Source organism: Eumetopias jubatus, unplaced genomic scaffold (genome assembly GCF_037043125.1).
Source record: "Eumetopias jubatus isolate StellerSeaLion01/CBP00866 unplaced genomic scaffold, mEumJub1_p1.0 scaffold_1, whole genome shotgun sequence".
NCBI classification, from domain to species: domain Eukaryota; kingdom Metazoa; phylum Chordata; class Mammalia; order Carnivora; family Otariidae; genus Eumetopias; species Eumetopias jubatus.
The window spans coordinates 70,650,149-70,677,274 of NW_028274807.1; the positions used below are offsets into that span (position 1 = coordinate 70,650,149).

The 27,126-nt window shown below is 39.1% G+C and overlaps 1 protein-coding gene across 4 annotated transcripts in view; it reads right to left on the reverse strand.

Moving 5' to 3' along the window:
• Positions 1-725: 725 nt before the first annotated feature.
• Positions 726-27,126, reverse strand: part of RNF168 (ring finger protein 168) — a 41,962-nt gene continuing 15,561 nt past the window's right edge. For 3 of the 4 annotated variants that reach the window (XM_028101006.2, XM_028101005.2, XM_088024939.1), the window contains 5 exons: positions 24,997-25,073; positions 19,816-19,995; positions 17,502-17,623; positions 9,629-9,710; positions 726-7,083 (listed from right to left, as the gene is read on the reverse strand). In XM_028101006.2, coding sequence (XP_027956807.1) covers positions 6,133-7,083; positions 9,629-9,710; positions 17,502-17,623; positions 19,816-19,995; positions 24,997-25,073 — 1,412 coding nt within the window. In that variant the 3' untranslated portion in view covers positions 726-6,132. The remainder of the gene's footprint in view (positions 7,084-9,628; positions 9,711-17,501; positions 17,624-19,815; positions 19,996-24,996; positions 25,074-27,126) is intronic. The other variant, XM_028101007.2, reaches the window with a different exon arrangement.

A 27,126-nucleotide genomic window follows, 5' to 3' on the forward strand; every position in this document is an offset into this window, starting at 1 on the left:
GACTTTTTACTGTTCCTACCAGTGTTACCCCAGCAGTGGCACTTGACTCCAATTTCCAAATTCAACTTTTCTAGAACTAGACTCACTGGACCCTTTCAGAGCACCAGTAGCACTTAAGAGGTTTCTTTCTCAAAGGTCTGAACGCCAACTCCGCAGTCCCCCTCCCCCACCTCCTAAGTGCCTCATTCTAGTAACCCAAACTCTTGTTTTCCCAGCTTTGAAGGCAGTAGACACTTCCTGCAGTTATCATCTTTGGGTTATCTCAGCGTTCCTTCCCTTTTGTTCTAACACCTGTCTAACCAATTCCCCCACACTCCATATCCTCTGTTGAAATACTGTGGTTTTTGTTTTCTTAACTGGACCTTGATCAATACACATTTGTCTAGTATAAACCTGAGCAAGGAGTGTGATTCTCCTCCTCGTCCTGGTACTCAGGAAAATCTGTGGTCAGTGTAACCTGGAGTAAAAGGCGGACACCCAAACTTCTTATGGGACTTAACAGATGGAGAGGACTGATACAAAAATGGAGACTCAGTGTATGATCCTCTGCTGACAGAAAGCATTCTGAATTGAACTAGTTCCAGGTACAGAGCCTGATGGTGGCAAGTTGAAGAGAAATGTAAAGTAAGTAAAATGTAGAGTCCCCTCAGCTGAACTCAAGGTTGCAACAAGTCCTGCCAAGACAAGGCAAAATATTCTAGGGGGGGAAAAAATCAGACTCAAAATTTGAAGTCATAATTGTTTATTAATTAAGATCTTCATGCAGGAATAAGAAATGGGTATACAGTAGTGGCTCAACTCCCATCTTTTTAATCTCAAAAGTTTTTAGTGTTTCACACACCTTTATGCATACCAACTGTGTACTACTACAGGAATTTGCAGAAGCCACTTAGGATTTCTGAGAATTCGTTTCCTTTGGGGCCAAGGACTCTTGTGACCTGGGGGACTTATAGGCAGCGGTCTCTTGCGATGCAGGGAGCTGCAGACACGCCTGACAGAGGTGAGTGGAGTCTTCATCAGTAGACAGAAGGTAACTGCAGCTTATTGGATGCCACATTTGGGGATTTATGGGAGCACGAAGTCACTGGATGAAGTGAGACTCTTTCAAAAGTGGGACTGGTGGAGCAGTGAGGTCAGAAAGAGCCAGGGGGAAGGAACCATCACTTACTCTGGTTCTTTTTTTGAATCAAGGCCTGTGCCAGGTGCTTACCTCTTGATAGCAACTAGGTAGGTTACATTAGGATTCCCATTTACAAATTAAGAAAGTGAGGTAATGAAAGGTAAGCAGTTCACCTAAGCAGCTAATACAGGTAGAGACCAAATTAAGAAGGGAATTCTAGGGGCACCTGGGTGGTTTGGTCCATTAAGTGTCCAACTCTTGATCTCAGCTCAGGTTCGGGATCGTGAGTTCAAGCCCCGCGCTGGGCTCCACACTGGGTGTGGAGCCTACTTAAGAACCAAACAAAAACCATTCTTAGTCCAGGAGCCCTAAAACAGGCAACATGCAAATTTGGCCCCTGGGATGTACTTTACAGACCCCTGTGCTGGGCTTCCACTTGAGGTCCTGGTGTGCTCAACACGCTCCCTTCCCTCAGTAGGTCATGAATGCTTTTGTCTCATCAGCAGCGTGAGCCTGATGACAACTCTCTGCTTTTCAGAGGTTTTCAGTCTTTGAGCCTCTGCCCTGAGCAATTTCAAAACTCTGCAATTACCTTGATGGGAAAATTGGCCTTGTGTCTGATGACCCTCAAGTCTCCAGTATTGTTATTCCAGCTTCATCAGAAGGCCAAGAGCTCTGCCAGTTTCTGTTCACTAGCAGCAGCCCTGATTCTTGTCCTGCATTCACAACAGGCACATGCTACAGCAAAACCACTTTTTGGTTGCAAATATCAGTTCACGTCTTATTAAGTCTCCCTTCTCTCGAATCTTAACCCTGAATTCAGTCCTCATTGTTTCAGTAGCTCTCTGATGCTTTTCAGTAGGCAATTTTACATTTCTTTTTTTTTTTTTTAAGATTTTATGTATTTATTTAATCAACAGAGAGACAGCGAGAGAGGTAACACAGGCAGGGGGAGTGGGAGAGGGAGAAGCAGGCTTCCCGCCGAGCCTGGAGCCCGATGCGGGGCTCGATCCCAGGACCTTGGGATCATGACCCCAGCTGAAGGCAGTCGCTTAACCAACTGAGCCAAAGCAAGAGAGATCACAGAGAGAGAGAGAGAAGCAGACTCGATGCTGAGCAGAAAGCCTGATGTGGGACTCAATCCCAGGACCCTGAGATCATGACCTGAACCCAAGGCAGAAGCTTAACGGTCTGAGCCACCCAGGTGCCCTGGCAATTTTACATTTCTATCTGGCTCTTCTCATTGCCCTCAGCAGGAATGTAAGCCTGCTGCAAGGCTACCTGGAAAGCATAAGTCTTGCTTTTCAAATAAGTTAAAAATAGTACCTTAAAGCTAAATACATTCAAATCAACTCACAATGCTCTATTTTTTTCCACTGAAAAAATCTTCCTGAATTATTTTTAAAATGTAAAGGCCAAAAATACCCTTCAGAGTGGTGCAGGCTAAGATTAATAACCTCCCTTTATCTTGCAATATATATTTTTAAGTTAATTTTTTTAGTAATCCCTAATATTCAACATGGTGCTCAAACTCAAGACCCTGAGATCGAGTCCCAGATACTCTTCCAACTGAGCCAGCCAGGTGCTCCTACCTTGCAACATTTTTTTTTTTTTAAAGATTTTATTCATCCATTTGACAGAGAGAGACAGTGAGAGCAGGAACACAAGCAGGGGGAGTGGGAGAGGGAGAAGCAGGCCTCCTGCCGAGCAGGGAGCCCGATGCGGGACTCGATCCCAGGACTCCAGGATCATGACCTGAGCTGAAGGCAGTCGCTTAACCGACTGAGCCACCCAGGCGCCCTTGCAACATTTTTTAAAAAAGATTTATTGATTGATTTGAGAGAGAGAGAGTACGCACACATGCAAGCGGGAAAGGGGCAGAGGGAGAGCCCCAAGCAGACTCCCTGCTGAGCACAGAGCTGGATGCGGGGCTCAATTCCAGGACCCTGAGATCATGACCCCAGCCGAAATCAAGAGTCCGTCACTCAACCAACTGAGCCACCCAGGCACTCCTACCTTGCAACACTTAAAAAACATTTAAATTTTGACTAGATGATATACTCAGTATGACTGAAAATTCAAAAAGTAGAAAAGAACACAGACTGAAAAGTCATTCTTCCCCTCATCTCCCAGCCCCAAAGTTTCTCTCCCTGATGGCAACGTTTATTGCTTCTCTTTCTAGACATTTTATGCAAATATATGTATATATCTTTTCGTATCAGTAAAGTGGTTTTGCTGTTGTTAACTGCTACATAGTATTTCATTGTACCACCATTTATTATCTACTGATGTGACATTAAGGTTGTTACTAAGCTTATTATTATAAACAGTGCCATACAAAAATATTTTATACATGTCATTCTACACACATGTAAAAACAGCTTTAGGAAATTCCTAGAGATAGAACTGCCAAATTCAGAATTGGGATTTTAAATTTTCTACTGATACCAACCAACAGATAACAGTGCCTATTTCCCCACCCTCTTGCCAAGATTTAAACACACATACATACACAAAAGCAAAACAAAAAAACACCATTATCTTAATTAATGTGAAGGGTAGAAAAATGTATAAACATTAGTATAAGAGACATTATGCATCTTTTCACATATTTAAGAGACATTTGTATTTCCTTTCCTGGGAACTATGTTTCTTGGGAACATTTCTAATTTTCCTCTCGAGTTATTAGTCATTTTCATAATGTATCAGTAGATACTTTGCATAAAGGAAATGAGCTCTTTGTGATGAACTGCATCTGCTCCCCACCAACCCTCCTGTCATTTGCCATGTCTTCCAATTTTCCATTACGGTAGTAGTTTTTGTTATGCAGAACTTTTTATTTTTATTATTTTTTATTTTTTAATTTTTTTTAAAGATTTATTTATTTGAGAGAACGAGAATGAGAGAGAGAGAGAGAGAGAGCACATGAGAGGGGGGAGGGTCAGAGGGAGAAGCAGGCTCCTCGCTGAGCAGGGAGCCCGATGCGGGAACTCGATCCCCAGACTCCAGGATCATGACCTGAGCCGAAGGCAGTCACTTAACGAACTGAGCCACCCAGGCGCCCAGTAATTTTTATTGTTTAATTGTGGTAAAACACATGTAATAGACCATTTTAATTTTTATTATTTTAATTTTCAGATTCTCAACCTCTGCACTGTTCTAGTGCTCCCTGAGAAGTTAAACACTCTCCTATCCCTTCACAAAAATGAGAGGAAAAAGCTGCAATACACTCTAATGACTGACACAAAACATTTATTAGTTTCTAACGAAAAGGCATATAAGGTAGGGCTATCAGAAAAACTAAGAGAGTAATTAAAATTTAAGGTCAGGAAGACTTCTTCACAGACAAGTAAGTGGTTAAATGTATAAATCCTATATATGTCACACTATTTTTTCCCCTTTTTGGTCATGGACTATTCCAGGAAAATTTAATTATACAACTTTTGAGGAGTTCTAACAGTGTCCACCCTAAAATGTTAAGTGAAATTGCTCCTAGAAAAATACTGGTTTGATGAGAAGACAGATTTTAGTGTATTTTGGAGAAATTTGGTTAGTTTCTGACTAGACCTCATTCCAGCACAATCATTACTCAGAGGGCAATCACTTTTTTCTTTTTTGAGAAAGGGCAAACTAAATTTTAAATTAGCATCAGAATTCTACCCATAATTACCCAATCAATATCGAAATAGATGCCATTAAGTATGCAAAGATTAACAGAATTTCAGTTACAAAATTTGGAGGAAAAAAAATCTTAATAATGTACAAAAATATTGACAAATTTAAGCTAGAATTAGCTCTAGAACATTTTATTTTTACTTTAAAAGGATGGACAACTAGAGATCAGCAGAAATGCTGTTAAAACTGCTATTTGCTTAAAGTTGTTTATATTAATGAAAAAAAGATTAATAGTCTCCAAGTTAAATTTCACAAAATGAAATCACTGCCTTCTGATTTAACTTTCAGAGTAAGACGGCAAAACCCAAGCATCAGACTCTCTTTTTCTGTCCATAAACACATATAAAAGTCAGCATCAATACAAATGATAATATAAGGAAATAAACACATGGTTATGTCTCAGGTCCCACAACAAAAGATATTATGATATTTAACTCTCCTACAGTAAAGTCCCATTTTTTTTTCCTGGAATAGCAGATTAATAGAAATGTGAAATCCCTAAATTTCAGGCAATTTAGTAATTGATTTTGATTTTGACACCAGATACTATGGTGTGAAAAGCTATATAAAACCCAAATGTTTTCCATGTCATTTAGCAAAGAAAGGAGGAGGGAGAACCTTCTACCAAACTTCACCAGCTACTCCATCCCAGGCCCAGTTTCTGATCACTCACTCAGTTCTAACGCTTCCAAATGGTCAACCTGCCCCACAGAGCTGCACCCCAACTCTTAACTCCTTTCGCATCAAGAGCCTAGTTTCCTTTCTGTCAACTGATTCCTAATTTTCCAGGAAACTCTGATTTTTCTGATTTCACATTGATCATAAACCATTTTAAATGGAAGAAAATGCTATAATGATTAAAATAATTAAAGTGGAGATGAAAACTAGATTACTTTAGTGTTATGGAACATGCATTTCAAGTGCTCTGCAAATATATGGGAAAGTAGCAAGAACACTCACCCTGCCTGGGTTCCTAACTACTCGGTATAGTACCATCTTGCTTTGATTACTAGTTAGGACAAGAAGGGAAGCAAAGGCTGTAAAACACGCATTTTTGGGAAACAGAATGGCACTTGAAGATTTCTTGGGAGTTCACCAAGGCGTTTTTATATCCATAAGGATTGTCAAACTTAGTACATCACAGTTATTAAAAAAGCAAAGGATTGGGACTCCTGCTTACCACGGAGTTTGGCAGAAACACATTTATATAGTCCTCCCTTGTAATCACACAGTCCTTTATAGACGATGAGTGTAACTATTATAAAGAGTCTATGACAGAAAAAAGAGCTTCATAATCCAGTTTTACTAGATTATAAAACACTCCTTCTCCCGATGCATTACTTTGTATATCTCTGAAACATCTGAAAAATACTTTTCTGTGACTTACTAGGCTGTAGGGAACTTTTAGATACATTACAATTATCTCTAGAAGAATTTGGCATCTTTCTCCCATTAACATTAACTGAATGTTTCACCTGGATCTTAAAGGACGGCTGCCAATTTTCATTTTTTGAGCCTCTCCGAGATTTTGAATGCTCTCTATCAGTCTGTTTTTTGAAGTTCCTATCTTTGGAATTCTTCCTCTGTCCATTTAACAATTTGTCTGGAGGTGAAGATGTAGGACGTAAATGATACTCATCTGGGGATCCTTTTTGCCGGTTTGGCTTCTTTTGTTCCTTATCTACTTCTTTCTGAAGCTGTAACGCTAGTAACCTATCCTGTTCTTCTTGTTTATGTCTCTCAAAAAGTAAGCGTTCCAAATCTATCAGTTTTTGGGTAAAGTTGATTTCTGTTTCCTCTTGGTCTGAGGAAGCTTCGGGGAACATTTTCCTTCTTTTTGCAGAAACGCATGGATCCCTGACCACTTCAGACAGAGATTCCGGATTTTTTCTTTTGGAAATATCTTTACTGATCGATAGACAAGACTCTTCATTTTCTGTCTCAACTGTATTACTTCCAATTATCTGTGTCATACCTGATATAGTGCACCCACTCTCTGTTTTGCCATAAGGCTTAACTGCAGCTTCCCCAGAGCAGGGAACTCTGCCTTCAGGTCCCTCATGATTTAGGACACTTAACTCTTTATCATGATTCGTTGGTCTCACTCTGACTTTCCCTTCAAGGCACCATTCACTACCATTGGCACATAACTGAGGCATAGGTGACTCTAAAGACTTTTCACCCTGTTCTTGAATTTCCATGCATATTTGCTGAGAAAGTGTTGGCATGTCTTCCTCAATTTCTGTATCTTGCCATGTAGGGCTCTTTACAACACTACTGTCAGTTTCCTGTAGAAAACAGAAAAAGACTGAGTGAACCACAGGAAAAACATCAAGTCATAATACAGAAGTCTAATATCGTGATACTCTAGCTGAGTTTTCACTACAGGATAGCATCACTACTAATAATGCATACTAATTCGTAATAGTATTTTTATTCTGGGTGCCAATTTAGATTAAGGCATTCCTTCATTTTCATTCCCATGAAAACCTACAAATTAAAACCCACAAACTAGATTCTGTGTATGGTCAATAAGCTTTCACCGGGACCTGACCTCTCTTTCACCTTATAAACTTCCTTTAGCCCAGAGGTTTTTAGTCCATTTTTGTGCCACGGACTCTCCACCTTTCAGCATTTTGGTGAAACTTAAAGAGACCTCTTCTGAATACTTTAAAATATAAAAATAAATACATGGGATTATAAAAGTAATAATTTATATTGTAACACAATTATATCATTCCTAATGTAATGTGCATCTATTAATACATTAAATACTAAGATCTATTGGGGCAAGTCTAATAACTTGTAATGCTGAAGTAGAATGAGTAACAATGGTATTTCAAGAAACCTGCCACAAACATAACATGATAAAAACCTGTGCTTTCCACTGATGACCAAAGGCACAGCTTTTGCTAACAGTATTATGGTTTGATGTCTACATTCGTAATTAAAGGAACGAGAGGTTAGGTGAAAGTAAAGATAAACCTTTTCCTCCATTTAAGTTCATATGTACTCTCTGGATTCTAACCATAGTCCAGACCGTAGGTTAAGAACACTTTCTTTAAAAAAAAAGAGAAAGAAAGAAGAAAGAAAAAAAGAAAGAAAGAAGGAAAGGAAAAGGAAAGGAAAATGAAAAAAAAAAAAAAGAAGCCTTGCTTTTGCCAGTATGTTTTTCTTTTCACTTATAGGTCTTAGGTAAGTAAAGACCTAGGATTCGTTCTGACCATAGAAAAAAGCGTTAAGGCTTTGGTGAAAATCTGACTCAGAACAAAAATTACTCCTTGTTGTTAGAGACCTTAAATCTGTTTTGTGTGTGTTTTTTTTTAAGATTTTATTTATTTGTGAGAGAGAGAATGAGAGACAGAGAGCATGAGAGGGAGGAGGGTCAGAAGGAGAAGCAGACTCCCCGCCAAGCAGGGAGCCTGATGTGGGACTTGATCCTGGGACTCCAGGATCATGACCTGAGCCGAAGGCAGTCGCTTAACCAACTGAGCCACCCAGGCGCCCCTTAAATCTGTTCTTTTACCTACTTTGCTTTGTCTTTATCATTCCTTATAGCATTTCTTATGAACCAGTCCAGTTTGGACTGGATCAATTCCAGGTTGCTTATGGAGTTTTGCTGTGAATATGAACACGAGGGTAGGACAAATACCCCCACCCTACAAAGCCTCTTCCATCCTCAGTTCTAGTATGAGCCAGACCATCTGGACTTGAATCCTCCTTCCAGCATTTCTACTTAAGGGACTCTGCACAAGTCTCTTATCTGCATGTGCCTTAGTTAATTCTTAACTGTAAAATGGGCACAAGAATGAATACCTTACCTTACAGAGTTGGTGCTTGGAGACTGAAGAAAATCATACATACATTATCTGGCACATGGTAAATGCCAATTAAATGATAGGTTTTAAACTACCTAGCTGAGTTTCTAAAAAATTTAGGAACCTCTTTGTAAAGGGTTAACAAAACTTCTCTGTAGGAAATCAACCGTGGTGTCAGCTCACATTTCCTAGTTCTATTCTCCTGGAAACCTGATAAAAAACCTCGTAACCTGTGTTACTAAGCCACATAGCTTATGGTAAAAATGATCTTACCGGTGAATTGCATCTATACTAGGAGAACTATGAGTGATCTATAAGTACCCAATGGGAAACCAAATCTTCGGGCTTCTGTGACTTATAACTCTTCTGACCTGCTGTGTTCCTTCCCAGGACCCCTGGAAACTACACCCAGGGGCTGTTACAATAAATAACTGACTCTTATGGAGCACAGGGCTTCTAAGCCAGGGTGCTTACCACATTCTCTGCATTGTCTCATTTCCAGGCTGTCACTTAGGAGCTCTACAGTGAAGACTTGCTGCACAGATATGCCTGATGCTACCCTACTAGCATGCTTTGTTTCTCATCCTCTAATTTTCCCTTAAACTGAAGTTGGTACCAGGGGTAGCCTATTTGGTTTTGTGAGTTTGATTGTCTAAGCCAGGGATCCACAAACCATGGCCCATGAACCAAATTTAGCCTGCTGCTTTGCTTTTATAAATAGTTTTACTTGATCAAAGAGAAGTCTATTAGTTTATGTATTGTCTACAGATGCTTTCACACGAAAACAGCAGAGTTGAATAGTTGTGACAGAGACCACAGGGCCACAAAATATTTAATATCTGGCCCTTTAGAGAAGAAGTTTGTTGACTCCTAGTCTAGGTGAGCCTAAGATGACTAAGAAAGGGTATTCCATATACTAGAGTGACCAAAAAAAAAAAAAAAGAAACTACAAGTATTAGCAATCTATAGCATTAGTAAACTTGCCAAACTAAGAACATCTTTAGCATCCACATACCTTAGACGTGGAGTCCTTCCTCCTTTCTTGTACAACTTCATACTGTGATGCTGACCCAAACTGAGATTTAGGTGACAAATACCTTACCCAAAAAAAAAAAAAAAAAAAAAAAAAAGGTTTGCCAAAGTTTGAATGGTTTGACAGACAAGTGGCATGTAACCAACATAATAAGCCAGATTACCTATTTATGTAAAGGTTGTCTGGTCTGCTGTTTGGCTGATTGATCAGAAAGAGTGTATTTTATCTCGTCTCAGGTATTTTGGCCTAATTCCCAAGCAAAACTTAAAAGGCTGAGTACTATATTTTAGTGAAAAACAGCAGAAAAGGAAGTAAAAGTCAAATCTAAATATTTCTTAATTCTCAAAAAAAAAATGCAAAAGGTAGATTAGCATCGAAACAACGCAAGACTATAAAGTCTGTCCAAAAGTAATGGAAATGACATTTTAAATCAGGAGAAAGGAGATGTTTCTTTTTAATGCCAGGAATTCTGGCTGTTTACTACATTTTTAATGTCTACCATTGGGAAAGCACTCATAATTAGATTCTCTACCACTCTGGTATATAGATTTTCTTAGATATATATTTTATATCAACTATTTGCCTAGAGAAATACAGATACATCAATACATCAGTGTAAGGGCATCTCTAAACTTCTAAGCATCTCTAATAGGCTGTTTGCCACTGAAAACATGGAAGTTTGTAATATGATGAAAAATGCTGTAAAAACATGGGAATAAAGGACAGGTTATGAGATGGTAGTAGGTATATTTAAAAAACTGTAAAAAATCTAAACACATATATAACTATGCTTAAAAATGGCAGAAATGTCCTAAAATGTTGGATGTCTTCAAGTGGTGGTAACTTTGGGTGATTTTCAAGGAGTATCTAGCTGTTGTTTTTATAATTAAAGAGAACAACAGAAAAATGTCTGATTGCAAATAATATGTAAAACTGTAAGTTCCACTGTGTCCAAAGTACCAACGAGTAGTATGTGGAAAAATAAAAATCTAGACAAAGATGTCATATAAAGAGCAAAGAACAATATTCCTTATAGATTAGAGTATCTAAACCACATATTTAGTTGATTCAATCTTAAATACTTACTCTGCAAACTTGTAAGTACATGAACTACCTTTTCAATTGATAACAGAAAACAGGAGCCCAGGGTTAGTCTCTTTTATTTATTTGTTTTTGAGCACGCACGCACGCACATGTGTACACATGAGGGGAAGGGCAGAAACGGAGGGAGAGAGAAAATCTTAAGCAGGCTCCATGCCCAACACAGAGCCCAACCTGTGGGACATGTGGCTCGATTCCACGACTCTGAGACCATGACCTGAGTCAAATCAAGAGCTGGATGCTTAACCGACTGAGCCACCTAGGCGCACCTAGTCTCATTTTAATTTTGTTTCCCAAAGCTGAAGAATCCCTTCTACCAAAGTTGGATATTAGTTACCAAAAAAGAATTACTATAGCATAATAGTTTTTTTTGAAATCCATAAGCAGAGAAAACGTGACTAGATACTTATTCAACATAATCAGGAAAGATTTATGAACTATCCTGAATATCCTTTATAACTGGGTAATGTATGAATACATGCTCATCCTAAAAAAGGAAACAGAAATATAGGACATATATACCATCATCCCTTTCCATTCCAATTTGCTTCCTCATACGTAACCAATTTTTTAAAAAATATGATTTCTATATAGTACACACTATCTCTTTTTTAAAACAATCATATTCTGTGACTTCCTTTTTTCACTTAAACCTTAAAGATCTAAGAGAGTATATATCGGTCTACATCATGAAAACAAATAGTTTACAAGAGAAGAGTTACAAAACATATTTAAGAATCACAATACATTGTGGTTCAGGGAGAGGGATACTGACTGGGAAAGGGCACCAGTGAACCTTTTGAAAATATTCTGTAGCTTAATCTGGAGGATAGTTTATACATAGGTAAAAATTCACCAAAACTACACTTAAGATTAGTGCACTTTAATATAGGTATGTTACCATTTTTAAAAGTTTTAAATCTTTATATTACCATAAAAACCCAAAACTTATCAATGGTTTAAGTGGGGGGGGGATCACTGATTTTAAAATCCTTTATGGGGCCTCCTCTTTGTCCCCCACCTCAGAGACAATGACTATCCTGAGTTTTTTCTTACTTTTAAAATAGTTTTACCACACATTTGAATCTCTAAACATGAATTGCTTAGTCCTGCATGATTTTGACCTTTACATACACAGAATCATACATGTATTCTACCAACTTTTTTCATCACCCATTTTCATGATTCATGCATGTTGTCCTCAGCTAGATTCATTTTGACTGTTGGAGAGTATTCGATTCTACTTGATAGAGGACATCTGGGTGCTTTGGTTCTTTGCTATTATGAATAGCACTGCTGGGAACATTCCTGTCCATACCTTCTAGGGTTTCTTTGGCATCTACACCCCAGAGTCCTAGAGTATCAACCTTTTACATTTCCAACAAATTTGTAAGTGCTCCTTATCGTCTATGACACTTAATATTGCCAGAAAGCTTAATTTTTCCAATAGGATGATTTTGAAATGCTACCTCACTGTGATTTTAATTTGTTTCCTTAATTACTAATAAGGTTCAATATCTTTTCAAATATATATTAACTTTCAGGTTTCGTTTTCTATGAAGTCAAAATTTTTTACCTATTTTTCTACTGATTTTTTTCTTACTCAGAGGTGGGCATTTCTTTAATAGTACATTACCTTTTTTCAGTTAAATACGTTAAAATTTCTTTTTCTTCTTTTTTTTTTTTTTTTGTAAGTAGGTTCCATACCCATCGTGGAGCCCAACATGGGCCTGAACTCACTCATGAGATCAAGACCTGAGCTGAAATCAAGAGTCAGATGCTTAACCTAGTGAATCACCAAGGCGCCCCAAGTTAAAGTATCTTCTTATACATCATTTTATCCTCTAAAGGTATTTTGATAAAAACATTCTTAACCTTATAATCTAATTATTTTTTTTGCTCTTTAAAATATCCTTCCCCAGGACACCTGGGTGGCTCAGTCGGTTAAGTGTCTGCCTTCGGCTCAGGTCATGAGCCCAGGGTCCTGGGATCCAGCCCCACATCGGGCTCCCTGCTCCGCGGGAAGCCTGCTTCTCCCTCTGCCTGCCACTCCCCCTGCCTGTGCACGCACTCGTGCTCTGGCAAATAAATAAAATCTTCCAAAAACAAAATATCCTTCCCCAAAGATAATTTCCTTCATTAACTTTCTAAAGTTTTATAGTTTGTCTTTTTAGTAAGATCTTTCATTCGCCGTAATTGTTATACATAGTACGAGTGGAGACCCGAGCGCATTCTTTCGGCATACAGTCCACCGTCGCAGCATTTGACAAACTCATCCTTTCCCCATCGCTCAAGAGCTGGATGCTTAACCGACTGAGCCACCTAGGCGCACCTACATGAGCACCGACAACTACTGTACTGGTTACTCAAAGTACCCCAAAACTTAGCGGCTTAAAACAACAAACATTATCTCACTGCTACTGAGGGTCAGGAATCCAAGAGCAGCTTAGCTGGGTGGTTCTAGCTCAGGATCTCTCATTAGGGCCTAGTGAAAATGTTGGTCAGTCACCTAAAGGCTTGACTGGGGCTAGAGGATCACCTTCCAAGAAAGCACACTCACAAAGGTTATTCTGGAGGTCCCACGTCTTTCCTGGCTGTTGGCAGAAGGCCCCAGTTCCTTACCATGCGGGCCTCTCCCCAGAGCTGCTCACAACACAGGGCAGCTAAAATTCTCCACAGCAAGTAATCCAAAGAGGAAAGTCACAGTGCCTTTTAGAACTTAGTCCCCAACGTACGTCTCTTTGGGTAATTCTATTTGTATACTTAAGTCCAGCCCACGTTCAAGGGGTGGAGAATTGGACTCTGTCTTTTTAAGGGAGGAGTAGCAAAGAATTTGTGGACATATTTTATGAACACCAAAGCCCTCACGGAGGCTGCATAAATTGCTGTATTTCTAAACTATTACATTGCCTCAATTATTTTGTTTATCCATCCCTGTGCAAATACCACATATATTTACTTGTACATTTTAAAACATCCAACTCTCCACCGCACATTTTCTCTCTCTTTGGCAGTATCTGAAAGCCCTTTCTCTTCCATATAAATTTTTAATTCAGTATGTTAAGTTTGAAAAAAGGTTAGGATTGTGGTTTCAATTGCACAGAATCTGTTGCTCAGTTTTGGGAGCTCTGACATTTAGCATTACTGTAATATTAGATATCTTCCAATCCACGAATCCTGCATATTTCTTTAATATAAAATTTTTTAATTTTATATAATTTTATATATTAAATTATATTTAATATAATCTATAAGACCTTATAGATTTTGCAGTAAATTTATTTCTAAGCACTTTTTATTTTCTAATGCTATATATAAACTGAATCTTGTTAATTTCCAACAGACTTTTTGTAGATTTTGCATCCACTAAACTTGCTAAACTCTTAATGGATTTTAAAAATGTATCTCTGACCTCTCAGATTTTCAATGTATTTGCTATATTCCACCTCTAATAACAATGGTTTCTTTTCCAAGCTCATTATCTCGTTTCCTTTTATCGTCTTACTGTGCAGACTGAAATCTCTAGTACAACACTGAACAGAAGTGGTAAATAGCAGGCCACCTTTGTCTTTTCCTTAACAGGAATGATTTCAATTTACTACTGTAAAGTATGATATCTGATATAAATTTCCTAGTAGATATCCTTTAACAGGTAAGTTTCTTCCTATTCCCACTTTATTAAGAATTCTCATTCTCATGCTTTTGATATTTAAATGGTTAATAGTTAATAGGTTAACATTAAATCATCATCTAATATTAAGCCAGCAATGTATTCCTGGAATTGTCATTTTAAATATATTCTTTTTTTTTAATGTTTTATTTATTTATTCATGAGAGCCAGAGACAGAGAGAGAGAGGCAGAGGCAGAGGGAGAAGCAGGCTCCCCACCCAGCAGGGAGCCCGATGTGGGACTTGATCCCAGGACCCCGGGATCATGACCCGAGCCGAAGGCAGACGCTCAACTACCTGAGCCACCCAGGCACCCCATTTTAAATATATTCTTGGGGCACCTGAACGGCTTAGTCAGTTAAGTGTCTGACTCTTGGTTTAGGCTCAGGTCATGATCTCAGGGTCATGAGACAGAGCCTTGCACTGGGCTTTGCACTCAGCTCAGAGTCAGTTTGAGATTCTTTCCCCTCCCTCTCCCTCCCCCTCTGGTTCCTCCCTCTGCTTGTGCACTTGCGCTGTCTCCGTCTGTCTCTAAAATAAATAAATAAATAAAGGAAGGAAGAAATAAATAATTTATTTTCAGCCTTTCTCCCTTTTTCTTTTTCTTTTTTTTAAATATTTTATTTATTGTCAGAGAGAGAGAGTACAAGCAGGGGGAGCGTCAGGCAGAGGGAGAAGCAGGCCCCCCCGCCGCTGAGCAAGGAGCCTGATGCGGGACTGGATCCCAGGACCCTGGGATCATGACCCAAACCGAAGGCAGACACTTAACTGACTGAGCCACCCAGGTGTCCTGTTTCTCCCTTTTTCTGATATGTCATTTAAGGTTTTCTAAATACCACTTCAGCTACCTTCCAAAAGTTTTGATGTATAATACTTTCAGTTCTATTATTTCCATCAAGATTTCTTTAACCAATGAGTTACTTAGCAGTTTTTCTTAATTTTCAAACACTTGAGTGGTCTTTTTGTTAATCATTTTAAATTTGAGATGAAATCCTATGACACAAAATTAACCATTTTAAAATGTACAATTCAGGGGCGCCTGGGTGGCTCAGTTGTTAAGTGTCTGCCTTCGGCTCAGGTCGTGATCCTAGGGTAATGGGATTGAGCCCCATGTCGGGCTCCCTGCTCAGCAGGAAGCCTGCTTCTCCCTCTCCCACTCCCCCTGCTTGTGTTCCCTCTCTCGCTGTGTCTCTGTCAAATAAATAAATAAAATCTTTAAAAAAAAAATGTACAATTCAGTGGCATCTTAGTATGTTTATGAAGTTGTAAAACCCCATCACCTCTACTCAGTTCCAAAATGTTTTTATCATCCCCAAAGGAAACCATGCATATGTTAAGCAGTAACTCCCCATTCCCACCACTCCCCAGCCACTGGCAACTACAAACCTGCTTTCTGTCTTTATACATGTACCTACTTTTAAATTCATCTGTCCATTTTTGTATTTCTAGTAAATTTTTATCTTTATATATTTCAAAGTATATATTTAGGTACGTGAAGATTCATGACAGTTACATCCTTTAAGCAGAACAATATTACATCAATATGAAATATCTCTCCTTTTCTCTTAATGGTTTTTGATTTCTACTTTGCATAACATCAGCATTAACAATACTGATACTGAGACATCTATTTTTCTCTTTTAATAGCAATCTCCTCATTTAACTGCCCCAACAAATCTCCATCTCCCTGCTCCAAAATGAAAATTTCTATGAGTTTTGGAAGGAGGCAAATTACCTGCACATATTTATTCAACGGAGCCAAAACCCCTTACATATTTTTATTAATTCATTTTTAAAATAGGCTCCACACCCAATGTGGGACTTGAACTCATGACCCTGAGATTAAGAGTTGCATGACCTACCAACTGAGCCAGCCAGCTGCCCCTATTTTTAAACTCTAGATTGTGGTTCTTAAACTTTTCCAACTGTTAATTACTATGGGAAAGCATATAACCTAATAAAATCATCAACTCTTTCTGCTCCTGGAGGGGCGTTGTGAGGAGACTAAATTCAAACCACTACTAAATCACTACTGACTACCTGACTCATGTTTTTTGTATAGTAGAGAAGAAATATAGTGCATAAACTGAGAAAAAAAGGGTGGGGGAATGACCTAGATGCCAAGTTATAAACTCTTTCAGTGAGGATGACCTTGTATGGGACTAGCTTTTCTCATGTGAATCTAAACCAAGAGAAAAAGGAATCCAAATGGTTAATTCTGAGAAAATGGGAACGTGAAAATCCTGAGGCATCAAGATAAAAAAAGACTTCAGGGACACCTAGGTGGTTCAGTTGGCTAAGCATCTGATTCCTGATTTTGGCTCAGGTCACGATCTCAGGGTTGTGAGACTGAGCCCTGCGTGAGGCTCCACGCTGGGCACTGGTGCCTGCTTGGGATTCTCTCCCTCTCCCCCTGCCTCCCCTTCCCCACTCTTTCCCCCCTCTCTTTTTTTTTTTTTTAAGATTTTATTTATTTATTTGAGAGACAGAGAGAATGAGAGAGAAAGCACATGAGATAGGGGGAGGGTCAGAGGGAGCAGCAGACTCCCTGCTGAGCAGGGAGCCCGATGCGGGACTCGATCCAGGGACTCCAGGATCATGACCTGAGCCGAAAGGCAGTCGCTTAACCAACTGAGCCACCCAGGCGCCCTCCCCCTCTCTCTTAAAACAAGACTTCATATCTCTCTTCAGGATAACCAAGCATCTAAGCTAGCATCCTTATTTTCACTTTACATCAATCTGAGACCATCTTAGACCATCTGGAGAGTTTTCATGCAAAGTTCATGGACCAAATTTTAACAATCAGTGGACTAGATAAGCAAAAACACCAGCATACAGTAAGTGATCAATAAATAACCTAGGTGGCTCAGTCAGTTAAGCATCTGACTCTTGATTTTGGCTCAGGTCATGATCTCAGGGTTGTGAGATCAAGCCGCACATTGGGCTGCATTCTGGGCATGGAGTCTGCTTAAGATTCTTTCTCTCCCTCTCCCACTGGCCCCCTCCCCAACCCCCTATCTGTGCACACGCTCGTTCTCTCTCTCCCTCTAAATACATACATACCTAAATATTCATGTTCACTTACTTATGAATATCTCCAGTGTTTGTTTGTTTGTTCTTACTTTTCTTCTGAGACTTGGTTGTGACTGTATCAGATTTTCTGGAATTCAAGGGAGAAGCCAAGACACTTCCATCACAGAAATTGTTCTTCAACAGAAAAAGCATAACATTTAAAAAAATTATAATAAAATAGGTTATTATTTTGACTAATTCAGAATCCACAACGGAATTTTTCAGGAATTATGCTCACAATGAAATTCTACACATCCTTTGAATAACACTGACCATGCAAAAATTAGTATAAATAGGATTATGTCCATCCAAGTTGGTCTACATTAATATATTTTTACTTTGCATTATAAAGCACAAAGGGCATGATGATACTAATAATTTTTCTAATGAATGGCTTCATAAAATTATAACTACCTTAATCTATAGGGGAAAATTCAAAGAGTGGTGGATATACCTGGAATAAAAGGTAATTTTCTGTAAAAATAATTTAATTTAGGGATTTAAGAGCATACCAATATCATAAATATTTACTTGCTATCCCAGTCTCACAAGCTTCTCACTACACTACTGGAAAAATTAATATACTTAGTGATGGTAGACATTTGGCCCTGGACCACCAAACTTTCAAGTAAACCCAGAATTCTTCTAAAATATCAATAGATCTACTCTTTTAATCCCTGTTAAAAACAAGAAGGTTTGGAACAAGACTCTTGACAGGTAAAGATGACCCCAAATTCTCCTCTTTGATGTCTTTTCTTACCTATGTCATTTGTTCTTCTATTGATCAATGTCTTTTATTTGATTTCCTGATTGTGTACCTTTTCAAAACTATTCTACTAAAATTTTAAAAAGATATATATATATATATATTTAAGAGGGCAGGGGTGCCTGGGTGGCTCAGTTGGTTAAGCTTCTGACTTGACTTTGGCTGAGGTCATGATCTCCAGGCCCATGTTAGGCTCTGTGCTGGGCATGGAGCCTGCCTGGGATTCTCTCTCTCTTTCCCTCTCCCTCTGACCAACCTCTCCCTCTAAAAAAAAGGGGGGGCATATAATCTAAAACTTAGGTATACTATTATGAATAGTAGGCCTCTCAAAAAAAAAAAAAATCCCAATTCTGGATATACTTTGTTTGGGTAAGTATATTTTAAGGTATTTGTTGTTTAAAAGCAGAGGAATTGTTTTTAGAGGCTCTCAAACCTCAATGTACACCAGGCTTCCCTAGATGCCTCTGGGAATGGTATTCCCTAAATCCCATCCCCGAGAATCTGATGCAGATTTAGAACAGGTATGGGGATTTGTATTTTAAAAGAACCCCAGGTGATTCTGCCAGGTTCTTCCAAATCACTGGGTCCCATTGTACTCTCAAGTCTTAAAGTATGGTTTTATCATCCTTTCTTCTATTCATGTAGTAATTTAACTACAGCAAGATAACAAAATCCAAGTCTAGTGTATTACTTAAAAATTTAATGTGCTTCACTTCCAAAAAGTGATTTGCATCCATACAATGGATTATTATGCCATTCTTCAAAAGAATTAGATAAGACTATATGTATTTACAGGAACAATCTCTAAGATATATCAAGTTTAAAAAGGCAAGGAAAAAACAGTGTGATTGATACATTCCTTTTAGGTGAGTAAGAAAATATAAAATTAGCACTGTTAATAGTGCCAACTTTTGGGGAAAGAGACTAATGTAATGGAACAGGAATGAGAATACAGAAGTGGAAGGGGAGAGAGGAAGCTTTCACTTTGAATAGCTTTCCTACATACTCTGAATTTACTAACATAGAGCAAATATGTAACATGCAAAAATTTTAACAATATGCAAAAAAAAATTTGTTTTAAGTAGAGCAAATATGTCAGAAATTGCTTCTAGTCATGGTGAACACTTCCTCAGATCTTTGAAAACCACAGAGTCGGGAAGCGCAGCTGGGTTAAGTGGCTGACTTGGTTTCAAGCTCAGGTTGTGATCTCCGTGCTCGGGGTGGGGTCTGTTTGAGATTCTCTCTCCCTCTCCCTCTGCCCCTCCCTCTCATGCTCTCTCTTTAAAATAAGTAAATCCAGAAAGAAAAGAAAGAAAGAAAAGAAAGAAAAGAAAGAAAAGAAAGAAGGAAGGAAGGAAGGAAGGAAGGGAGGGAGGGAGGGAGGGAGGGAGGGAGGGAGGGAGGGAGGGAGGGAGGGAGGAAGGAAGGAAGGAAGGAAAGAAAGAAAGAAAGAAAGAAAGAAAGAAAGAAAGAAAGAAAGAAAGAAAGAAAGAAAGAAAGAAAACCACATAGTCTAAAGCAATAGAACATTAATACTTCAAAGTTCTCTCCTAAAACTTACAATATTAATGCTTAGCTTCCTTGCTATTTCTTCATCACTTTTCAGTTGTTCTTCCATCTCTCTTCGCCTTTTTTCTGCCTGTTGTTTTTCCTCCTCTTCCTCCTCTGCTAATAATCTCTGTATGTATTCTTCACTGGCTTTGTTTTCTTCTTCCTCACTGGCTCGTCGCTCTGCCTCCACCTTAAAAATGATTAATAAAGAACACTTCTCTGAACTTTTTTAATATACTTGTAATATATATATATATATTTTTAAAGTAGGCCCTGTGTCCAGTGTGGATCCCAACACAGGGCTTAAACTCATGACCCTGACGCCAAGGCCTGAGCTGAGATCAAGAGTCAGACACTTACCCAACTGAGCCTCCCAGGTGACCCTATCTTGCAATATTTTTTTTTTAAGTTTATTTACTTATTTGAGAGAGAGAACAAGCAGTAGGGAGAGGCAAAGGGAGAGAGAGAGAGAGAGAAGCAGATGCTCTGCTGATCAGGACCCCGAGACAGGGCTCGATCCCAGGATGTGGAGATCATGACCTGAGCCGAAGGCAGACGCTTCACCGACTGAGCCACCCAGGCACCCCTACTTGCAATATTTCTCAAGAAGAATGGTAAAAGTAATAAAAAAGAACAAATTGGCAAGAATTAAAATGTTTCAAATGGAGTACAAATCTGAAGGCAAATTCCTGCCAAACAGTTCAAGATGTCTCTTCAAGGAAGCCTTCCCTAATCAGCCCAATGAAATCTTGATCAAACCACCATCCCTCTTCACCGCAGTCCTACCACACTTTCAACTACACTGTTACAACATTTGTGGAAATGTCTCTAGGTAATATTTTTCCCTGGTTAACTCAATGCTACGTGCTTACTAACTTAGGCCCAGATTTCTGAACCAAACGCTAACAAAGGGGATGGAATGATAAAAACTGAGACTAATCAGGGTTTAACCCTGCAGTTAGGAAGAATCCCTCAGACCTAGTTGGCAGGAGTGGAGTGGCTGCTGAAGCAGCAACCACGATGGTGATTACGTGATTTACAGATGAGGAAACAGACACAGAAAAGCAAGTAACTTTCTTAGATCATTAAGTGGCAGAGTGGAGACTCAAACTCAAATTCTAAGACTTGAGGCCATGCTCGTGGTCATTTAAACTATACTTCCTGAAAGAAATAATACAAGAACTATTTCAGAAATCCAAAGGATTTGACTCAAGAATTAAGTCCTTGATCCAGTTCAAGTGTAGGAGACATAAGGGAAAGTTTGTTAAAGACAAAGTTTTCTTGCTCATAAAAGAAAGTCATAGGAAAAGACTGCTGTTCCTTCCTCTGCCTGTTGTATATGCACCTGAGGTTCAAAACTATGCAGCCATTTTGCTATTAGCCTGAACTTAAAGTACCTGATAGAAGTTAGCAAAGAAATGGAGCTAGAGCTCTGAATGAACCCAACCCTGAAGCCCCTACTACCTTTGGAATTCCAGTTAATTACAATGTTCTTATTTAAGGTAGTTTAAGTTGGGTTTTCTTTTACTTCTAGCCAAAAGCATCTTTATAGAACCTGTTCTCACTACACTGTTTTAAGGACTAGATCATTCCTTCAAAACCCTTACTTAAGGGATGCCCTGGGTGGCTCAGTCGGTTGGGCGTCTGCCTTCGACTCAGGTCATGATCCCAGGGTCCTGGGATGGAGTCCTGCATCAGGCTCCTTGCTAGACAAAGGAGCCCGCTTCTCCCTCTGCCTGCAGCTCCCCCTGCTTGTGCTCTCTCACTCTCTCTGACAAATAATCTTAAAAAAAACCCTTACTTAAGGGGGCACCTGGGTGGTGCAGTCAGTTAAACATCCAACTCTTGGTTTCAGCTCAGGTTGTGATCTCAGGGTTGTGAGCTTGAGCCCCATGTCAGGCTCCAAGCTCAGTGTGGACTCTGCTTGAGATTCTTTCTCCCTCTCCCTCTGCTCCTCCTGCCCATGCTCTCTCTCTCTCAAATAAATAAATCTTTAAAAAAATAAAATAAAACCCTTACTTAAGGACACTGCTTAGACCATATGTTGACAATTAAGTTAACCATCATAACTATTTTTTAAGATTTTATTTATTAGAGAGAGAGAGAGAGAGAGCACAGCGGGGCGAAGAGTAGAGGGAGAGGGAGAAGCAGACTCCCCGCTGATCAGGGAGCCCGATGCGGGACTTGATCCCAATACTCCGGGATCATGACCTGAACCAAAGGCAGACGCTTAACCAACTGAGCCACCAGGTGCCCCAGCCATCAGAATTATTATTTTAGGTCTTCTGGAACTTGCATGGTCCAATACAGTAGCCATTAGTAGCTACACTAGCAACAGGTAGCTATTGAGTAGTTGAAATGTGACTAGTCCAAATTTATGTAGTGTAAGTACAAGATACACAAAAGGTTTTAAAGACCAAGTAAGAAAAAATAATGTAAAACCTTTAGATGTTTATACTTTAGACGCTCTTCTGTAAACATCACTCCTCTCTTTTCCCATTAGGTCCTTCACAATTAGCCCTTCATGCTCTCCTCATCTACACTCATTATTTGTGTCCCCCAAAATTCATATGCTGGAGCCCTAATCCCCGATGTGACAGTATGTGGAGGTAAGGGCCTTTGGGAGGTAACTGGGTTATAAGGGTGAAGCCCCTATGAAAGGGGCTCCTTATAAAGAAGAAACAGAGAAATAATCTTTCTCGGCCTTATGTGAGGACATAACGAATAGGCAGCTGTCTACAGGCCAGGAAGCAGGCCATCATCCAACAGCAGATCTGCCTGTGCCTCAATCTTGTACTTTCCAGATCCAGAACTGTGAGAAACAAATGGTTTTTGTTTAAGCCAACCAGTTTATGGTATTTTTGTTATAGCAGCCCCAATGGAATAAAACACCCATAATCTACCACCCTTTTTCCATCCTTTAAGCTCAAAGCTTCAGGGAAATGAAAAAAATCTTTCATAATTAAATGCTTAAGAATCACTATCAAAACTAACTCAATAAAAAATTCACAAGCTAGCAAGATATAAAATTAATAAGCAAAACTCAATTACATCCATATATAGAAATAATAACCAGTTAGTAGTTTTAACAGTTGAGAAGACAAAAATGGTGTAGAAAAATTGGCAAAAGACATGGACAATTCACCGTGCAAAAATTATAAAAATGTCCCTTAATTATATGAAAATATAATTTTCCTCATAATAAGAAAAATACCAAGTAAATCTACACAGAGATAGGACTTCCAGCTTCTAGTAATGCTGGAGTAAAACACTGGTGGAAGACATCTTCCAACAGAATACAATTTTAAAACCTGGACATTATATAATAAGCAACTACCAAAGGAATTGGAGAGTGAACATAATCAGACAAACTGCTCCTCCTGGTTTTAAGCCTGGAGCTAACATAACCTAACACCCATGGAGGAAACTGACCCAGACTTAGGGTCACTTGATATTCTAAAAGGTTCACAAACAATTTACTGGGGAAAAGATGCTCGTTACAATACATGGGGGTAGAATAAGGGAATATTTGTATGAGGAAAAAAAAAATCAATCTCAACTCCTACCTCATGTCATACTCAAAAACTAACTGAATGGATTATAGATCTAAACATAAGAACTAAAACAAATTTTGGAAGAAACTTTTGTGACCTTGGGTTAAACAAAGTTATCAAACTGTATACCAGGCGCCTGGGTGGCTCAGCTGGTTGGGCCACTGCCTTCGGTTCAGGTCATGAACCTGGAGTCCTGGGATCGGGTCCCACATCGGGCTCCTGGCTCAGCGAGGAGCCTGCTTCTCCCTCTGACCCTCTCCCCTCTCATGCTGTTTCTCTCTCTCTCTCTCAAATAAATAAATAAAATCGTTAACAAAATTTTTCTTTAAAAACACTGTGTATCTAAAATTAGTAAATTTTCCTATATTGAAATTTACTATAGATAAATTCTACCTCAACAAAGTATTTTTTTAAAAGAAAAACTATGCCAATACCACTTCTCACCCATCAGATTAGCAAAAATTTAAAAGCCTGACAGTACTCTGTTGGCAAGGGTATTTTGAAACAGGCATTCTCATTGAAAATGCAAAACGGTACCCCTATAAGGGAGAATTTGGCAGTTCTAACAAATCTACATGTCATTTACCCGAAACTTGGCAATCTCACGTCTAGAAATTTACCCTGAAGATCTATATGCATAGTATTGCAGTATTATCTGTAATTAGAAAATACTATCTTACTCCCTCTTGAATAATATGGAGTGATTTCCAGGGGATATTACCAAGTAAAAAAAACAAAGTTCAAAAGAATATATAGTATGCGATATTCAATAAACAAGAGCAGTTATATATCTATTTATCTTTACAAAAAAACACCAAAGGAAGGATAAACTACACAGTGATAAAATTAGTTATCTACAGTGTGGTGGACACAGGGTGGATAAGATACAGGACGGAGTATCCACTCTGAGAATAACTTTTCATGTTATTTTTACTTTGGGGTGCATGTTAATATTCTATACATTTAAAAATATACAAATAAATTAATAAAGATGGGAAGGGAAAATAAAAAAAATCTATCACATAAGAGCACAAATTATATATAAATAAATCTAGTAACTACTGTGAACACATGTAAAAAACAGAGCCTTTGTAAAGTACATTAAAATTTATATTTCAATATATATTATTTACACAGGCATATATGGGGCACCTGGGTTCTCAGTCAGTTAAACGATTTTGGCTCAGGTCATGATCTAAGGGTTATGGGATCAAGCCCCTCAGGGGCACCACACTGAGTGCTGAGCATGGAGCCTGTTTAAGAGTCTCTCTCTTTCCCTCTGCCCCTTCCCCCACTGTGGCACATGCATACACTCTGTCTCCAAAAATGAGTAAGATATTTTTTTTTAATTTTATTTATTTTTGACAGAGAGAGAGCACAAGCAGAGGAAGCAGCAGGCAGAGGCAGAGGCAGAGGGAGAAGCAGGCTCTCCGCTGAGCAGGGAGCCCGATGCGGGGCTCGATCCCAGGACCCTGAGATCATGACCTGAGCCGAAGGCAGACGCTTAACCATCTGAGCCACCCAGGTGCCCCAAATGAATAAGATTTTTTTTTAAGCAAACACAAAACTGTATGTAAAATCTGAACCTGAAAACACAAGAGAATTCTTCCAAAAAAGAATAACTACTTAGTACCTACCTTGCTTATCTCCTCCTCATATTCTCTTCTCAATTCCCCGGGTCTACTTAATAAGCGAACTGGCTGATAGTCATCAACTGTTTCAGATCAAGAAAGAAAATAATATTATAGGCAACACAGAAGTTTATGGCTAGCTTTGATTTTTCATTAAACCTGTATTAATATGAAAACGTGAAGTCAGAATAAATGTACAATTATTAAGAGCTATAGCAATACCTTCTCTGTGGAGGGCCATTTTATTTTTTTCTAAAGGTTTTATTTTTAAAATAATTTTAAGTAATTCTACACCCAACCTATAGCTGCTGTTCCTTCCTCTGCCTGTTGTATATGCACCTGAGGTTCAAAACTATGCAGCCATTTTGCTATTAGCCTGAACTTAAAGTACCTGATAGAAGTTAGCAAAGAAATGGAGCTAGAGCTCTGAATGAACCCAACCCTGAAGCCCCTACTACCTTTGGAATTCCAGTTAATTACAATGTTCTTATTTAAGGTAGTTTAAGTTGGGTTAAACTTAAGTAGCTCAAACTTACAACCCCGAGATCAAGAGTCGCATGTTCAATTGACTGTGCCAGCCATGAGCCCCTATGAAATTCCACTTTATTTTTTAAAAGATTTATTTATTTGAGAGAGTGAGCACACACACTAGTGGGAGAGGGGCAGAGGGAGAAGATGACTCTCCCCTCAGCAGGGAGCCCAACAAGGGGCTCGATCCCAGGACCCCGGGATCATGACCTGAGCCGAAGGCAGACACTTAACCAACTGAGCCAGCCAGGCACCCCTGGACTTTCATTTTAAAAGAAAGTCCAGGGGTGCCTGGCTAGCTCAGTCAGTCGAGTGTGTAACTCTTGATGTTGGGGTCGTTTTTTTTTTTTTTTTTTTTTAAGGTTTTATTTATCTATTCATGAGAGAGAGAGAGAGAGAGATGCAGAGGGAGAAACAGGCTCCCTGCTCTGCAGGACCCTGCCCCAGGACCCTGGGATTACGACCTGAGCTGAAGCCAGTCACTCAACCAACTGAGCCACCCAGGCGCCTTGGAGTCCTGAGTTTGAGCCCCATGTTGGGTGTAGAGATTATAAACTTTAAAAAAAAAGAAAGTCCAGAGTTTTTCTGGTTCACAATGGCACATGAATACATATACTTAACTCTTGTTCTAGAATCTATTAAAATAACAGTATTAAAGGCATTTTTAAAAAGTAATCTTACAACAGCAAAGAGATTAGGGAAGGGTCAATCAGTAAACAGAAAACTTTAACAAATTTCTAGAAAATGGGACGGTGATGTAAAAGAGACGACTTATACATCAGAATGAAGAAAAATGCATCCTTTGGAAAGGAAGGTGAGTCAGGAGGAGATCTGCCCCATATACTGGAAGAGCAGCTCAGACTCAAAAACACAAGGCACAACAGAGACCACAGTGAATAAGTGTGGGACAGGGAATTAAAGTTCATGATCTGTTAAATCAGAATACTTAGCTGGTAGGCGTTTCTTCCTAGATGTGTGTATAAGTGTATATATGCACACTCAAAAGTTATTTTTAAAGTTTTGTTTATGTATTTATTTGAGAGAGAGCATGAGCACTTGCGTGAGCAGGGGACAGGGAAAGGGAGAGAAGCAGATTCCCCGCTGAGTGTGGAGCCTGACCAGGGGCTGAATCCCACAACCTGAGATCATGACCTGAGGAGAAATGAAGAATCAGATGTTCAACCCACTGAGTCACCCAGGAGCCCCTCAAAAGTTATTTTTTAAAGAAACTGAATTACCTGGACAGAGCCAACAGAGCTAATATTGAGAGGTGGTGACCCAGAGCAAAGCCCTCTAAAATGTGGCACTTATGGTGGCAAAGCATAATGGCCAAGCATAACCTCAAACAATGTCTGCCAGTCACCACTGCCAATATACATACAAGGAGCGTTATTCTAGGCCCTCATTTTTATTTATTTTTTTGAAGGGCCTCATTTTTAAATGTGAAAGTAAAACCAAGGATCATGGGACATTTCAAACGAATCTACAGGATTAAAGAAACACTAAGCCACAAAGAGGGGAAAAAAATCATCTCGAGTTAAATCTAGAAAAAGAGAACACAACTGCTCTTTTACCGGGGCAGCTGCTACTCAACTCCAGCTGACTACT